The sequence below is a fragment of the Hemiscyllium ocellatum genome, chromosome 5 (assembly GCF_020745735.1).
Source record: "Hemiscyllium ocellatum isolate sHemOce1 chromosome 5, sHemOce1.pat.X.cur, whole genome shotgun sequence".
NCBI lineage: Eukaryota > Metazoa > Chordata > Chondrichthyes > Orectolobiformes > Hemiscylliidae > Hemiscyllium > Hemiscyllium ocellatum.
Genome location: NC_083405.1, coordinates 131228576 through 131247427, shown reverse-complemented (window position 1 = coordinate 131247427; position 18852 = coordinate 131228576). Strand labels below are relative to the sequence as shown.

Below are 18852 nucleotides of genomic sequence, written 5' to 3'. Positions count from 1 at the left end.
TATTTACCCTATCTATGCCCCTCATAATTTTGTAAACCTCTATAAGGTCACCCCTCAGCCTCCGACGCTCCAGGGAAAACAGCCCCAGCCTGTTCAGCCTCTCCCTGTAGATCAAATCCTCCAACCCTGGCATTTTCACAACATCTTTCCAATAAGAAGGAGACCAGAATTGCACGCAATATTCCAACAGTGGCCTAACCAATGTTCTATCTACCTGTGACTCCACTTTCAAGGAGCTATGAATCTGCACTCCAAGGTCTCTTTGTTCAGCAACACTCCCTAGGACCTTACCATTAAGTGTATAAGTCCTGCTAAGATTTGCTTTCCCAAAATGCAGCACCTCGCATTTATCGGAATTAAACTCCATTGCCACTTCTCAGCCCATTGGCCCATCTGGTCCAGATCCCGTTGTAATCTGAGGTAACCCTCATTGTTATCCACTACACCTCCAATTTTGGTGTCATCTGCAAACTTACTAACTGTACCTCTTATGCTCACATCCAAATCAATTATGTAAATGACAAAAAGCAGAGGTCCCAGCACCGATCCTTGTGGCACTCCACTGGTCACAGGCCTCCAGTCTGAAAAACAACCCACTACTACCAACCTCTGTCTTCTACCTTTGAGCCAGTTCTGTATCCAAATGGCTAGTTCTCTCTGCAGTGGCTCCTGAAGAAAAGATTACCCCCAATTTGCTTACAACTGAGTTCAAAATCCCCACAGAACCCTCTGTTTGTCACATTTCTACAATTTGCTCATCACACCTAACCTCCACTTTTGACATAGTATCCAATAAAATGGTGACTTTCTCCAGCTTGGCTATTCCTTCTGCTGTGGTCTATGTCCACACTTCCTCAAAGGCAAGGAATGTAGATTAGGAAGAATATTGCAGACAATTGGTTTAACCATCACCAGATGTGGCTGGACCCCACACCTAGCACTGTCAGTGCCAGTTTCATCTGCTAAAATTCCTCACTGCTCTGTCCTGCATATTGTCCTTTTAAACCTCTCTCCCTGCTGACCTCCAACAATAATCTTTGTCACTAACAGAGACCATCCAAGCAGCTGCCTTTGCTGTTTCTACCATATAGATCTATGTTGATGATAGTCATCTCTACCTCACTTCCACCTCCTCCACCATATCTGTTTATCGACTGTTTATCTGATATCCAGTACAGGCCAATCAGAGATTTCCTCCAATTAATTATACAGGAAGAACAAAACCATCATTTTCAGTCTCTTTACCAAGCTCTATTCCCAAGCTACCAACTGCATCCAAATCTTTTCATCCAGAAGATTGTGGTGGGATCTGTAATGTAATTTCTCAGAGGCAGGAAACCTTACAACTTTTAGAAAGTACTTGGATGAGCACTTTGAAATGCCACAATATCAGCCTTAACTATTAACACCCACATCCCATCCAAGAGAATATTCCCATGTAATCAAGGATGGCCAAACCACAACCACATTCCATTTTAAAAAAAATTAGAATCCCTACAGTGTGGAAATGGGCCATTTGGCTCAATTCCATACCGACCATCCGAAGAGTATCCCACTCAGACCCATTCCCCTACCCAATACTGTACATTTATCCCTATCTAATGCACCTAACCAACACATCCCTGAGCACTACGGGCAATTTAGCGTGGCCAATTCACCCTAACCTGCACCTCTTTGGATTGTGGGAGGAAACAGAAGCACCCGGAGGAAACCCACGCAGACGTGGGGAGAACGTGCAAACTCCATGCAGTCACCTGAGGCTGGAATCAAACCCGGGTCCCTAGCGCTGTGGGGCAGCAGTGCTAATCACAGAGCCACTGTGCCACCCTTAAATATCACCAACACAGGTTTTGTTCCTTTGTAAAACACTGTCCATCATCCTGTCTCCTCCATCCACCCCTCCAAGTGTGAGGAATACATGGGGTTTCTCAGTCACGAAGACGGAGACAATCCGATCAGCTGCCTCTGCTACTCCCCTCCCTTCCCAAGCCCACCAAGCCAATCTGCCTGGCATAAAGTTTTAGTTGTAAACGTAGGTACCAGTATGAAATGAGCACAATTCTTGAACTCCTTCAAATCCCAAGAGGTCAATGAATTGAAGCAACAGAGACTCAAACTGATGACTGTATTTTAAGAATAACACCTCTATTAGAAAGAAGTTGGAAAACAAGTCAGCTTAACTGTAAGAAAGATGATGATTTTAGTCGTGAAACATAATGCATCTAATACTCTTTACTTACCACCCTCAGCAAAAAAACAAACACTTGGAATGAATGTTGTTTCTTCTTATTACAGATCAAACATATCCTAGTCTGAATCATGCTTAATTAACCATTAAATTTTCCAGTATAACCTGATGAGAGATTATGTGGTGCAGTGGTATAGTCCTAACCTCTGAGCCAGGAGGCCCAGGCTCTCAAGTGCCATCTGCTCCGAAGGTGTGTTAACATCTCTGAACAGGTTGATTAAAACTAACTGTGACCTGTTGCTGAGGATAGTGACAGCAATAACACATCCTGCCAATCAGCCAGGAAGAATGAGTCTGTGTTTTATTGAATGAAACAAGCTGCGGTCCCTGGTTGTCTGTGTTTAGAGCCTCTACATCTGGCTGCACTGCAGTCCTACGTGCTGTTTTAGTCAGCAAGAAGGGAAGGATGCAAAGTATCCCCAGCACATCAGCCAGGCTGACAACATCAGTGAGCTCCCCAGATTTCCATCATCATGGTTCTGTTACAAGGTGGAAGAGAAATGATAGGGATTGGCTGAATAGGGAGGCTGTAAATGTTGGTTTCCAACATGTGCACACTGTTAAAAAGGGAAATCTGAGGGAGGAGAGTTGCACAGTTTTGAAATCATGCAATGAGTCCAGGCTTCAGAATTTAAAGGATTTCACATTTACGCAAGTGCCCATGCAGTCAGTGAGCCTGGCCACGTAATGGCAGATCAAGCAAGGTGACTGAATCTAAAATGGCCACATCTAATCATCCTGGTACTACCCCTTTTTAACCAGAGAGTTAAACCGAGCAACTGGGTTTTTAATTACATCACATCACAGATTTCCAAATGCAATGGACTCCTGGTGACCTGAAACTCCACAAAATCTTAATTCCAGCTAAAACATTATCCCACCTTGAAGAGAGGTTCAGCCCATTGATTCCAGAGTATTAGCATCAGACCTGGGCACTGCAACTTGATCAGGAGCAGAACAACACACCAAGGGACTGAGGAAGACGGTTACAATTATAACTTTATTATGGCTTGGCATTGTATCTTCCACCATATTTTACGAATTAATTTTAAATATAGGTTAGACAAAAAGGGTCTTGAAATGTAAGATTTAGGAACAGCAGCAGGCCATCCAGCCTGCCCCAACATTCAGCAAGATCATGGCTGATTTACCCCAGATCTCAACACCTCTTTCATGCCAGCTCAGCATAGCTGTCAACTCCTGATATTTCAAAAATCTGTCTACCTACTTATTAAAAACTGGGACTTGGAAAATATATTCCTTAGTTACAGTTTCATTTAAAACTGGAGATGCAATGTCCACTAATTCAAGGTTCTCTCGCTGTTGAATAGTCAGAGCTAGTAGCTACCTGAGAGCTATTATGGATCTGAAGAAACTTGGATTATTTTGTTGAGAGTACACTGGGAGACATCAGCAGGTAGTGAACATGCCATGAATAGACCCTGTGTCCCAAAGTCCCAGAGAGGTGTTACACCTATTACATTGTAAACTAAGTACTGTAAATTCTCTCTTTACTTCTAATATGAGAGTTGGGATCAGGGATAACTGATTAGCAAATCTACTGAGATGCAAAGATAATCTGCTTCCTGTTGCCATGGAGCAAAGGGTAGAGGAAACCATTTTGAGATCAGGTTACAGGCTTCCCTATAAATGCACAAATATCTCAGGCAGACAGCAATCGCAAGTTTTTCTTGTAAGATCTGCAGCTAACTGAGAGATCATCAGCAAAGCAAGGATAGAATTAAATCAGACCTGCATGTTAAAAAAAAACAAAAGGCTGATTCTATCATTCACCACTCAGAATGCAGTTGGGAGATCACACTCAGTTAGAGAAGGCTGAAACATTTGCTCAAAGCTAGAGGAACAGCCCTACAGTGTAACCCTCCCAAGTAAAGGGCAACTCTAGTACAAGTACAGAGGAACCACGATTATCTGAACATCGATTATCCAAATTTCAGATTATCCGAACAAGATTGCAGTGTCCCAGTGATTATCGGAACATTCCATTTTCTGAACATTCGATTATTCGAACAAAATACTCCCTGCCTGTGTCATTTGGATAATCGAGGTTCCTCTGTAGTTATCAAGTTGGGAAGTAGAAAGGAAACAATCCACTAGGAACAATCAGAACTGTAATTCTGGGAAAAGTGATCAGTAATTTTTTATTTCTATAGTTTAAACCATAAGTGCAATGTCTCCATAGATAAGGGAGTCTCGGAATTGGGTTGGGTAGATAGGAAAGTGGGATTGAGACCACAACCTCGACCTTATTGAACAGCAGAGAAGGTTCAAAAGGGCCTTATTCTAAGTTCTACGTCTTTAAAAGTTGTCACCACAAAAAGAAAATTTAGTCAAACACAGAATGTGCTATAGAAACTCAGCAAGTCTGGCAGAATCTGTGGAGAGAGAAACAGGGTTAACTTTTCAAGTCTAGTTTAACTTCTTCATAACTTCCTCCTTGAGGAAGACTCAAAACGTTAACTCTTTCTCCCTCCTCAGGTGCTGCCAGAGGTGTTGAGTTTCTCCAGCTTTCTCGGCGTTGGTTTCGGATTTCCAGCATCCACAGTATTTTAGTTTTATTTTAGTGTTTAGTGAATATGATTTTTAGGCATTTGATTGATTTTGTTTTTGACGTCACTCTTTCAGCTAAATAATTAGAAGTTTGAATTTCTCATTAAAAGTTATCAGTCTCTGTGAAAGTTATTAGATATCGTTGAATCATGAAGGAAGAGCACAGGCTGGGATTATCAATGAGTAAATACTGGGCTCTTGTGTGATGTGCCCATGCAGTTTATCCACCCATAATCTTCAATGATGAGGGTTTCAGTTTGCTGGATATTCAAAGACAGCAGCAGCTCCCATTCCTGTCCCAATACACATGGATACAACACCATAGGCCCTGGAACACAAACAAAGGGTCATTAAAATCCCAGATTAAACAAAAATGAAAGAATTGCAGATGCTGTAAATCAAACAAAACAAGTGTGCTGGAAAAGCTCAGCAGATTTGTCAGCATCTGCGAAGAGAAATCAAAGTTCATGTTTCAGAGTCGAGAGTGTGGTGCTGGGAAAACACAACAGGTCAGGCAGCATCCAAGGAGCATGTTTCAGGGTCCAGTGACCCCTCCTCAGAACTGAGGAACTCGGTTCTGAGGAAGGGTCACCAGACCTAAACCATTAACTCTGATTTCTCCTCACAGGTGCTGCCAGACCTGCTGAGCTTTTCCAGCAACTTCTGTTTTTGTCATTAAAATCCCAGCTCTGTTCAACTGGAAAGCAGAATCAGAGGACATTTTGATTAGATTAGATTCTCTATGGTGTGGAAACAGGCCCTTCGGCCCAACTAGTCTACACCTACCCTCCGAAGACCCACCCAGACCCATTTCCCTCAGAGTAATGCACCTAACACTGTGGGCAATTTAGCTTGGCCAATTCACCTAACCTGCACATCTTTGGACTGTGGGAGGAAACCAGAGCACCCGGAGGAAACCCACGCAGACACGGGGAGAATGTGCAAACTCTCCACAGACAGTCGCTGGAGGCTGGAATCGAACCTGGGACCCTGGTGCTGTGAGGCAGCAGTGCTAACCACTGACCCATCGAATGGGTGAAAAACAAATGTGGGGGCAAAGACCAGGTGAAAAAAAACAGAGCTAATATTTTGAGTCCAGCATGACTTCTTCAAAACTACTGGACTTGAAACATTAACTCTGTTTCTCTCTCCACTGTTGCTGCCAGACCTCCTGAGTTTCTCCAGCATTCTGTGTTTGTTTCAGATTTCCAGCATCTGCAGTATTTTGCTTTCAACTGGGGAAGAGTTACTCTGTAGGTGAAAAATAGTCAATCATTTACTGGAGAGTGGGAAATGAAGTGAGAATAACGGAATTAGTACAGAGCAGGAGGCCATTCAGCCCGTTGTTTAGATCAGAGTGGTGTTGGAAAAGCACAGCAGATCAGGCAGCATCCGAGGAGCAGGAAAATTGACGTTTTGGGCAAAAGCCCTTCATCAGGAAGCCTCCAGGGTGGAGAGATAAATGGGGGTGGGGTTGGGGAGCAGTTAGCAAAGAGTACAATATGTGAATGGGGGTGGGAATGTTGGTGATAGGTCCATTCAGCCCGTTGTGTGTGCACTAGAAAACACCAGGCTGTTCACAGCACACAGAGATGCCATAATGAAAGAACCAGCCAGGTTAGTAAATACTGCCTCTCAGACAGAAGCTACAGGTTCAAGCTCACCAGCTGAACTACAGCAGTGCAGAGAGCTCCACACCAACTCTCTCTCAAGGGCAATTAGTGACAGGGCATAATTGCTGACTGGGTGAGCAATATCCACATCATGTGAATGAATTAATATAAAGACCCATGCCAGAGACGTGAGCACAGCCATTTAGGCTAGTTCTGGGGAAGAGTCACAGGACTCAAAACTTTAACTCTGCTTTCTTCCCAGACATCCTGCCTGCTGGTTTTCACCAGCAATTCCTGTTTTTGTTTGACATCTCCAGCATTCACAGTTGTGTGTGTGTGTGTGTGAATTAAGGCTGGTACAGCAGAGAGGGTGTGCTGCACTGTCAGAGGAAGCTGCCTTTTGGATGAGCTGTTAAACAGAGGCTCTGTCAGCTAACTGTTACATGTAACAGATTCCCACAGCACTGCCACAAAGAAGTGCACTCTCGCTGCTCTCTTGCCAATACCACCAGTTTTTCTTTTATAAACTAATTATTTCTCAAGATATTTCTCATATCTCCGGGGCTTCAAACTATGTGAGTAGTTTTCTGTTCTTTCAACAATAGCTTGCATCTATATAGCACTTTGAACATAGTAAAACATTCTAAGACTTTTCACACATGGCACAGTGGTTAGCACTGCTGCCTCACAGCGCCAGAGACCTGGGTTCAATTCCCACCTCAGGTGACATACTGTATGGAGTTTGCACATTCTCCCTGTGTCTTCGTGGGTCTCCTCCGGGTGCTCCGGTTTCCTCCCAGAGTCCAAAAATGTGCAGGTTAGGTGGATTGGCCATGGGAAATTGCCCGTAGTGTTAGGCGAAGGGGTAAATGTAGGGGAACGGGTCTGGGTGGATTGCTCTTCGGCGGGTCGGTGTGGACTTGTTGGGCCGAAGGGCCTGTTTCCACACTGTAAGTAATCTAATCTAATCAAACAAGAGTGTAACTAGGCAAACATTTCACAAGGATGAGTTTTACTAGACTGGATAGCCTTTCGTCAAACTTGATTTTGCTTCCTCCTGATGCAACGGATATGACCCCATTGATAACTGATGGGGAGTGGGACTGGGAATTTCTCACTGTGTGAAGGCAGGCTCTGCTGTACAAATGGGGACACTTACCTCCTCCCTCTCCGTTTCAGCTCATTTAGCAGGGTAACGATCTGTCGGGTTCCAGTGCAGCCCAATGGATGCCCCAGTGCTATGGCACCCCCATTAGGGTTGACCTTCTCAATGGGGATACCCAGCTTCTCAACACAGTACAAAGCCTGAGAAAGGAGGAAGAAATCACAGAGGGAAAGGGAGAGAGAGAGAGAGAGAGAGAGAGAGAGAGAGTGAGAGTGTGTGTGTTACTGTCAGTTACTGTCTAGCCCAGTTCCATACAGTTTGTGGACATCAATGACAACACCTTTAAAAGGGACCTAAGGAACAACCTTTTCATACAGAGGTGCGTGTGTGGAATGAGCTGCCAGAGGAAGTGGTGGATACTGGTACAATTACAACGTTTAAAAGGCATCTGGATGAATAGGTTTTAGAGGGATATGGGCCAAATGTTGGCAAATAGGACACGATTGGTTTGGCATATTGGGTCAGCATGTTTTTGTACATCTTTATGACTCTATGACCAGCATTTGTTAACCATCTCCAATGGTCTTCAGAATCCAGTCTGGGTACCACGGTGGCTCAGTGGTTAGCACGGCTGCCTCACAGTGCCCGGGATCTGGGTTTGATTCCAGCCTTGGGTGACTGTCTGTGTAGAGTTTGCACATTCTCCCCGAGTCTGTGTGGGTTTCCTCCCGGTGCTCCGGATTCCTCCCACACTCCAAGATGTGCAGGTCAGGTGGATTGGTCATGCTAAATTGCCCGTAGTGTTGAGGGATGTGTAAATTAGGTGGATTAGCCATGGGAAACACAGGGTTACAGGGATAGGGTTAGGAGGCTGAGTCTGGGTGGGGTGCTCTTTGGCGAGTCAGTGTGGACTTGTTGGGCTGAACAGCCTGTTTCCACACTATAGGGATCCTATAAGCCCATCTGGTAAAGGTGTTGTTTTGGAGGGAGTAGCAGAATTTTGACCCAAAGCGAAGGTGAAGGAATGGTAACACATTTCCAAGTTTGGATGGTGATGAGCTTGGGGCGTACGTGTGGATACAATTATCCTGCTTGGAAGTAGAGGTCACAGGTTTGGAAGGTGCTGCCAAGGGAAGCATTAATGAGTTGCTGCAGTGCATCTTGTAGACAGTACTCACTGCAACCATCAGGGCTGCAGGAACAATCTGCTTTCAATTGACATAGATTTTCATTTCTTCATTTACATGTTGTGAGTTACCGAATTTGGAAACTACAAGATGAAGGGGAGGACACTGGAAACCGTCATGTTAATAGTGAGACCTAAAACAGGAAATACAGACAAGCTCAGCTGGTCTGCTCTGCACTTCCATTCAGTACATCCACAGATTTAGGTAGTAACTAATGTTTACCGCGAGTGTGTCTCACCTGGCTAGCGAACGCCTCATTAATTTCAAACACATCAATGTCATCGATTGTAAGTCCTGATGGAGAGGGAGAAAAATATTAAAACTTAGGAATCAAACCAAACAAGGTCTTTAGATATCAATGAACTCAAGACCATTGCTTTGGTCAAAGGAGACAGGAACACAGACTGATACAATACAGGACGCCATTTTAACCATCACACCCATGCAGGCTCTCTCAAAGACCAATCCAATCAGTTCAAAACGCTGCATTATTTTCCTCATAGACTCAGAGATTTTGCTCCTTCAACTACTGCCCACTTGTGGATCAGTTGGTAACAGACTGACTTCCATGTCACAAGGTTCCAGGTTCAAGTGCCACTTCTGTACTTGACCACAGAATCGAGGCTCATGCTCCAGTGCAGTATCAGTTATACAGTCATAGCACAGAAACACAGGCCCTTCAGCCCAACTCGTCCATGCTGACCAGGTTTCCTAAACTAAACTAATCCTATTTGCTGCGTTTGACCCCATATCCCTCTAAACCTCTCTCAGGAGATGCTGCCTTTTAAACTGAGGCACGACTCGTTCTCTCGGGTGGATGAGGAAGATCTCCCGACACGGTTTTGAGGAACAGGAGAGAACTGCTCCCTGATGGCCTAGCCAATATTTACCCCTAAACAAATCGACTGATCAATCAAACAGAAGCAAGCATTTTAACCGGTCATTATCACACGGCCACTTCTGGGAGTTTGTTGTGTACAAGGTGGAGGCCAAGGTCCCCACATTACAACACTGGCTACAGTTCAACAAACCCTTCACTGACCACACGGTACTTTGAGATGTCCAGTGATTGCAAAGAGCCTTCCATCAATTGCAAGTCTGGCTTTTAAAAAAAATTCTTTCAAGTATTCCTCCAATTCGCTTTTGCAAGTTGTTTTTTTTCCAGAGTATGGTCCCTCCCATAGTCCATAAAGCAATTCTCCTTATTCCCCAGCCCCCTCCACTCTGGGTCATTTTGCTAATAATCCGAAATGGATTTCCTTTGAACATTGTGTTGTCCCAACGCAGACAGCATAGTGCTGCAATCGAGCGAACAAGTACAGTTTATTCTGACATAACGTGTTCTTGTGCAATCCAGCATTATAAGAAAATCGCGTAATAACAGCACCCTTTAAACCAATAGGACAGGAATCACATTATAGCCAGTAATGGTCAGGAAAGTTCCCGTTGCAAAATAATGGTCTAGGTTCTTTAATTGCCTTATAGCAGAACCAACTGTAGAATGATGGTGCAGATGGAGGGAGGGGATTATGAGCAGCAATGGTGTCAATTAACCATGTTTCTCCGAGAAAAAGAGAAGGCCGAGAGGAAATGTGTTTGCTGCTTTTCCACATTCTAATACTGGCCACAACATCGTGCCCTGAACAGTAAAACCAGAATCACCGTCTGCATTTCAAATCAAAACTTCCACCTATGGGCAGCACGGTGGCACAGTGGTTAGCACTGCTACCTCACAGGGCCAGAGACCCAGGTTCAATTCCCACCTCAGGCGACTGACTGTGTGGAGTTTGCACATTCTCCCCGTGTCTGTGTGGGTTTCTTCCGGGTGCTCCGGTTTCCTCCCACAGTCACAAAGATGTGCAGGTTAGGGTGAATTAGCCATGCTAAATTGCCCATAGTATTAGGTGAAGGGGTAAACGTAGGGGTATAGGTGGGTTGCGCTTTGGCGGGTCGGTGTGGACTTGATGGGCCGAAGGGCCTGTTTCCACTCTAAGTAATCTAAAAAAAACACTGCCCGGCAGTAATGGGCAGGGGTGTCAGACAACAGGGTGAGGATTCTTTTTTAATTCATTCACAGACGTGGCATCGCTGGCTAGGCCAGCATTTATTGTCTGTCCCTAATTATCCAGAAGCCAATTGAGATTCAACCATATTGCTATGGGTTTGGAGTCACATGTCAGTAAGGATGGCAGTTTCCTTCCCTGAGGGACATTAGTGAACTAGGTGGGTTTTTCCAACAATCAGTAATGGTTTTGTGGTCATAATTAAACTCTGAATGAAAATTTTATTGAATTCAAATTACACCATCTGCTGGAATTGAACCCAGGTACCGAGAACATTACCTGGGTCTCTGAATTAATCTTCAGCGACAATATCACCAGGCCATCGCCTCCCACTTTATCAGGGAATGCCCCATATCCATTTGCACACTTCACGTGAGTAAGTGGCTCAGGGTAACAGCACTACCTGAGGCTGGAGAGGGTTTGGTCAGGCTGGGAGGCTGCTCCCTAACTCAGGGATGGCCATGCAGTCCCTGAGGAACAGGAGATCAGACTGAAGGTAAATCTCAGGTTTCGACAGTGACAGGAGGGAGGGAGTTTTGGGAGTGAGCTTGAGGGGGCAGGGAGCTAAAAAGGGTACGACCTTGAATGGAATGCTCCTACACTCCTCATTCCAAAGCCCTTTCTTCAGCTAAAACTGCCAGTCTATCCTAACCCACTCCCCACCCCCCCACACCAAGTGAGGAGAGACAGAGATTAATGGTCAATGGATATTTCTCAGGTCGAAGGAAGGTTCGCAGTGCAATTTCCCAGAGGTTAGTACTGGGACCCTTTCTTTTACTGATGTACATTAAGGATAGAGACTCAGTCATAGAGATGTACAGCACGGAGACATACCCTTATGTCCAATTCATCCTTGTCAAGCAGATATCCTAACCTAATCTCGTCCCATTGGTCAGCACTTCGCTCATATCCCTCCAAACCCTTCCTATTCATATACCCATCCAGGTGGCTTTTAAATGCTGTAATTGTACCAGCCTCCAACACTCCCTCTGGCAGCTCATTCCATACACGTACCACCCTCTGTGTGAAAACGTTGCCCCTCAGGTCCCTTTTAAATCTTTCCCCTCTCACCTTAAACCTCCGTATGTCCTCTAGTTGTGGACTCCCCTATCCTTGGGAAAAGACCTTGACTATTCGTTCTAACCATGTCCCTCATGATTTTAGACATTTCTATAAGATCTGGATCTTGGTACGCAAGAGGACAGCTTCAAAATTTGCAAATGACATGAGACTTGGAGGAACTGTGCGGAGGACAGTATGGAATGTGAGAAGGACAAAGACAAGGTGGTGGTGTGGGCAGGTAGATGGCAGATGAATATATTGCAGAAGTGTGTGAAGTGATGTACTTAGGACAAAAGATCATTGAAAGACAACGTAAGATAGAGGGACAGAGGGACCTGGGCATTCATGTGCACAGATCATTGAAAGTATAGGGACACTTAGACAGAGCAGTTAATAAAGTATACAGTGCCCGAGGCTTTGAATGAGAATCCCTACAATGTGGAAACAGGCCATTGGCCCATCAGGTCCACATCAACACACTGAAGAGCAACCCACCCAAACCCATTCCCCTACACTGATTACTCTAGACTTCCCCGAGCTAATGCACCTAATCTACACATCCCTGAACACCATAGGTAATTTAGCATGTGAGTTCACTTAACCCGCACACCTTTGGACTGGGGGGAGGGAACCAGCGCACCTGGAGAAAACCCACGCAGACACAGGGAGAATGTGCAAATTCCATGCAGACAGTCGTCTGAGGTCGGAATCAAACCCTGACGCTGTGAGGCAGCAATGCTAACCACTGAGCCACCGCGTCACCCCCTTTAATAGGGGAAGAGAGTATAAGAGCAAGGAGGTGATACTGAATTTGTACGACATCAGCTGGAGCACTGTGTGCAGTAGTAGATACCACATTATAGTGAACTGCTGCCTCACAGCGCCAGAGACCCAGGTTCGATTCTGGCCTCGGATGACTGTCTGAGTGGAGTTTGCATATTCTCCCCGTGTCTGTGTGGGTTTCCTCCGGGTTCTCCAGTTTCCTCACAGTCCAAAGATGAGCAGGTCAGGGGAATTGCCCATGCTAAATTGTTTATAGTGTTAAGTGCATTAGTCAGTGGTAAATGGAGGGAAAATGAGTCTGAGTGGGTTACTCTGGAGGGTTGCTGTGGACTTGTTGGGCTGAAGGGCCTGTTTCCATGTTGGAGGGAATATACTTTAATATTGAAGAGACTGCAGAAGAGATTCACAAGACTGGATCCAGGAAGCAGAAGCCTCAGTTGTGAGGATAGATAGAAGTTGGGGACTGTTCTCCCTGGAAAGTAGATGGCTGACAGAAAATGGGGGAGTCCAGAGTTAGACAGCATGGGTTTAGGGTGAGAGGAGAAAAATTTAAAAAGGGACCTAAGGGGAAATGTTTCCATGCAGAGGGTGGTGTGTGTATGGAATAAGCCGCCAGACGATGTGGTGGAGGCTGGTACAATTACAACATTTAAAAGGCATTGGAATGGGTATATGATTAGCAGGGGTTTGGATTAGATTTCCTACAGTATGGAAACAGGCCCTTCGGCCCAACAAGTCCACACTGACCCTCCAAAGAGTAACCCACCTAGACCCATTCCCCGACCCTGTACTTATCCCTGACTAACGCACCTAACACTATGGGCAATTTAGCCTGACTAATTCACTTGACCTTTGGACTGTGGGAGGAAACCAGAGCACCGGGAGGAATTCCACACAGACACGGGGAGAATGTGCAAACTCCACACAGACAGTTGCCCGAGGCTGGAATTGAACCCAGGTCCTTGGCACTGGGAGGCAGCAGTGCTAACCACTGAGCCACCGTGTTGCCTCCCAAAGAGGGATATAGGCCAAGAGCTGGCAAATGGGACTAGATTAATTGAGGATATCTGGTTGGCATGGACGGATTGTACAGAAGGGTCTGTTTCCGTGCTGTATATCTTTATAATTTTATGACTATGATTGAAGTTTTGAAAATTACAAGTGGGCTGGACAGAGCGATGGGGGAAGAATTAAAAACTGTTTCAGCTCATAACGGAATGTAGATTTAATGTAATGTATAAACAAAGTGAAAGCGATGTGAGAAATTACATGTGTATGTCTTTTGTGTGTTGTGTGTGTGTCCCAGTGTCTGTACGTATGTTACTTGCGTGTATGTATTTATGGGTCACAGTGTGGTGGACTGAGGCACCTGCACTCTCTGATGATGGGTAATGCCTGGTTCTTGGGCTGTGTACAGGGACCAGGTAACAGAAACATCAGTCAGGCACACTCTCTCCTTCATATACAGGATGGACTGTCCGCTTTCCCCATGCACCAAATAATATTTGTTTCCTGGCCCAGAAAGATCTCCATTAAAAAAAAACAGCCTGTGACTCAGAGTGCTCTTCAGACCTTGTTCCCACCCTATCCCCCTAACCTCCTCCACACTATAAACCTCAGAGATCATTGCCACCCTCTAATCCAAGTGATTTCTGTCACTTTGCCATTGATAGCTCGGCCTTACACTTCCCACACCCAAAGTTCTGGAATTCCCTCCCTAAACACCTCCCCCTCAAAGATGCTGCTCAAACCTTACATCTCTCGACCGACGTTTCGATAGCCTCCCCCGACAGCCTCAAATTTCATTTGCAAACACTCCCTTGTGAAATCTCAGCACTTTTTTTTTCATAAATATAGAAAGGGTGTTGTGCAAGTTGTTGTTATAACATGCTGATGAGTGAAGCTGCATTGGAATACCGCCGTGTTTAGGGTTGCCTGACCACCCTGCCCTCCTTACCTGCTTTCAGCAGCGCCGCTGGGATGGCATAGGCAGGTCCTATCCCCATGATGTCAGGCGGCACTCCAACAACTGCACACGACCTCAGCACGCCCAGGATGGGAAGGCCCAGCTCAACGGCCTTGGAACGCCTTGCCACCAGAACTGCCGCCGCACCATCACTAACTTGGCTCGAGTTCCCTAGCGACAACAAGGAGAGTCATCAACACTTGCATTCCAACCATGCAGAAACGGTCAGAGGGGCAGAGGCAGACCCAGGTAACATGGGTGAAAGAGGGAACCCAGGAAGCAGGTCAGGGAAAATCCTATTCTGCACTACAATTCGCTCATTGACACCTTACAAGAGGGACTGGCAAGCCACAGTTTTCATGAAACTCCAACCTCTCTGCACACTTTGACAAGAGGTACAGTTAGTAAGTTTGCAGATGACACTAAAATTGGAGGTGTAGTGGACAGCGAAGAAGGTTACCTCAGATTACAACGGGATCTGGACCAAGATGTTGTGAAACTTGAAAGGGTTCTTGTCTATTTATCCTAGCCATACCCCTCAATTTTGTAAACCTCTATAAGGTCACCCCTCAGCCTCCGACGGTCCAGGGAAAACAGCCCCAGCCTGTTCAGCTTTTCCCTGTAGGTCAGATCCTCCAACCCTGGCAACATCCTTGTAAATCTTTTCTGAACCCTTTCAAGTTTCACAACATCTTTCTGATGGGAAGGAGACCAGAATTGCACGCAATATTTCAACAGTGGCCTAACCAATGTCTGTACAGCCGCAACATGATCTCCCAACTCCTGTACTCAATACTCTGACCAATAAAGGAAAGCATACCAAACGCCTTCTTCATTATCCTATCTATCTGTGACTCCATTTTCAAGGAGCTATGAACCTGCACTCCAAGGTCTCTTTGTTCAGCAACACTCCCTAGGACCTTACCATTAAGTGTACAAGTCCTGCTAAGATTTGCTTTCCCAAAATGCAGCACCTTGCATTTATTTGAATTAAACTCCATCTGCCACTTCTCAGCCCATTGGCCCATCTGGTCCAAATCCTGTTGTAGTCATGGAGATGTTCGGTCCAACCCATCCATACTGACCAGATATCCTAAATTAATCTAGTCCCATTTGCCAGTACTTGGCCCATATCCCTCTAAACCCTTCCTATTCATATACCCACTTAGATGTCTTTTAAATGTTGTAATTGTACCAGCCTCCACCACTTCCTCTGGTACCTCATTCCATACACGCACCACCCTCTGCGTGAAAACATTACCCCTCAGCACTCTTAAATCGTTCCCCCCTCACATTAAACCTGTGCCCTCTAGTCTCGGACACCCCTTCCCTGGGGCAAAGACCTCGTTATTTACCTTAATCATGCCCCTCATAATTTTATAAACATCTATAAGGTCACCCCTCAGCCTCTGACGACACTTCGGCTGTCCTCAGCTGTGAGATTCACACAGACACACCTCTAAGGGTCAGTGGAAATTCACTGTTTGTTCATTTTTCTTAGGACTAACATTTAAATCGCTTCCACCAGACTTGCATCCTTTCAAAATAAGGAGATTAAAAGGGAACACATTTCTCCAGATGTGGTCTCACCAATTAACGCGTAAGACTGATGGGTAAATTACTATTTTTGTATTTGATTTGCTGGAACCATTTAAATAAACCTCGAGACCGTCTCCAAGCCTAAAGACCTCCTGCCTAAAGTCTGGTGCTCAGAATTGGAGGCAACACTCTCACTGTGCGTCATCCAAAGGTTAGCAACACACCCTCGATTTGTACTCAATACCTCTATTTATTGAGCTCAAGAAGCCTCAGGGAATTTTCAAGCAGCTTTCTCAACTTGTAAAAGATACTCACTTTGCCAGGCTCAGCAGGATTAAAATCGATGGAGACAGCATCCGAGGAGCAGGAAAGTTAACATTTCAGACCTAAAATGTTGACATTCCTGCTCCTCGGATGCTGTCTGACCGGCTGTGCTTATCCAGTTTCTCATCTATTGAGTCTGTCTTCCAGGTTCCACAGTCCTTACTGTCTTAAAATCAACTGAGCACCGCGTCAACTCTGCTCTGACTGTACACTCTCAGACGCAGCGAGTGTGGTACCGGGGACCTCCCAATGAAATAGCTGGAAGATCGCCAATGTCCGCTCCCCCACTGCCCCACACCCCTCCATCCATCCCTTGTGACGATACTGCTCCTTTAACAAGGTTACATTGTCCTTGGGTTTTTATTCAGGAGGTCATAAAAGCACAGGTTCCGAAAAGTCTGGGCTTGAATAGGTTTTAGGGTCATTTTGATTATAGCTAATAGATACTGCCTCAGGCAAAAGCCTTTCCAATCTTTTAAAAAAAAACATTTGCACAATGAAAGGGGAGTGGCCAGTTCTCCCAGCCCAGCTTCTCTCTGGTTTGGTCTGGCTTTTCACTGAAGACAGTTTGGAAGCTGCTGGAACCAAAGAATCAGGGCCATGCTGACCCTCTCGCTCTCTCGGACTTCTCTCCTATAAGACCCTGTGTTTGATTTTACCATATGTGCCGGGGGTGTTTATGGGGATTGTTCCAAGTATTGGGAATAGCATCAGTAAGTTGGGATGATCTGTTGGTCTTTCAGACAGGTTATGTTATTCAGTATTCTGTTCTCTTTTGTTTGTGTTTCATTCAGTAATCTTGTAAGTCATTTCTGTTTTGTTTAAAACTAAGTGGTTTGACCAGCTGCATTACTCCTGGAATACCCATGTTATAAAACATAGTACAGCACACTACAGGCCCTTTAGCCCTTGATGTCGTGCCAGCTTTTTATCCTATTTAAAGATCAGACTAAGTTACATCCCTTCATTGTACTAACCTGCTTAAAACAACTAGCAAAGTGAGGGTCTGGGCTACCTTCTTGAAATGTTTTGAGCGGGTTTGGCCTGGTCTATAACTCCCCACCGTCAGATTTGCCAAACCCTGGGCTGACTCCCGGCGCTGGGGTCTGTACCTGCCGTGGTGCTGCCATTCTCCTTGAATGCTGGCCGCAGTTTACCGAGACCGGCCAGCGTCGTGCTGGCTCGGATCCCATCATCCTGGGTGACGGTGATGGTTTTACAGTTGCCGTCTGGATCGAGGATGGTAGTTTTAACCGGTGTGATCTCGGCATCAAATAGGCCCATTCTCTGAGCCTGCGCCGCTCTGCAATATCAAACAAAATGTACATGAGCACTGACCGATGATGGGGGACCATAGTACTGTAGTGATCTTACTGGACTGTCCATTCTATAGGCTCAGGCTACTGTTCAGGATAATCACATTCAAATGCTATTACTAATGTGGGAACATTTAATTCTAAATTAATTTTTCTAAAAAATTGTTTGGTCATCCAAAACATTTGAAAATTACACATTTTTGTTCAAGCTTTTCAATTTACACTCATCAGGACATTTTCAAGCATACCGATTAGATTAGATTAGATTCCCATCAGCATGGAAACAGGCCCTTCGGTCCAACAAGTCCACACCGACCCTCTGAACAGTAACCCACCCAGACCCTTTCCCCTCTGACGAATGCACCTAACACCATGGGCAATTTACCATGGCCAATCCACCCTAACCTGCACATCTTTGGACTGTGGGAGGAAACCAGAGCACCCGGAGGAAACCCACGCAGACACGGGGAGAATGTGCAAACTCCACACAGACAGTCGCCCATGGATGGAATTGAACCCAGGTCCCTGGTGCTGGGAGGCAGCAGTGCTAACCACTGAGCCACTGTGCTGCCCCAGACTTAAGGGAAAAACGCTTATACTTCAAGAAAACATTTATGCTGCAAGAGAGGACAGTGCTAGCTGGTTTCCAAGTGGACTCCAATCAGTAGAGGCATTGCCTTAGGATAGGCACCAATCAACAACGATTGACAGTTAACCGCCAATCTTTCTTTACTTTTTAAATCAGACAATTGTCTTGGGGTTCAACAGCCATCGCCGACTTTGTTGAGTTAAAAAGGCACACAGACATGTTGTTTCTATCCATGGATGACAGACTGAGGAATTGTATCAAACAGCATATCCTTTCAGTTGTCTGGTCCTGAGTCTAACTCATACAGGCTGCACTTGTAAAAACCACAACTGTCCAGCATTCAACATGATTCTGCATTTGCTGAGTAATCCTGACACGCAAAGAAATTATACAGGCAACAAATGGAGATGGTTGGTCAATTGGGCTCACGTGTACTGTACGCTATAAATACTAAGACACAGAGCTCTGCTCTTGGCAGACAACATG

General features: G+C 45.3%; 1 protein-coding gene across 1 annotated transcript in view; it reads right to left on the bottom strand.

The window, feature by feature from the left end:
- Positions 1-3229: 3229 nt before the first annotated feature.
- Positions 3230-18852, bottom strand: part of acaa1 (acetyl-CoA acyltransferase 1) — a 34376-nt gene continuing 18753 nt past the window's right edge. The window contains exons 8-12 of the mRNA XM_060825202.1: positions 17574-17764; positions 14590-14769; positions 8963-9018; positions 7592-7737; positions 3230-5147 (exon numbers count right to left, since the gene is read on the bottom strand). Of these exons, the coding sequence (XP_060681185.1) occupies positions 5072-5147; positions 7592-7737; positions 8963-9018; positions 14590-14769; positions 17574-17764 (649 nt within the window). The 3' untranslated portion in view covers positions 3230-5071. The remainder of the gene's footprint in view (positions 5148-7591; positions 7738-8962; positions 9019-14589; positions 14770-17573; positions 17765-18852) is intronic.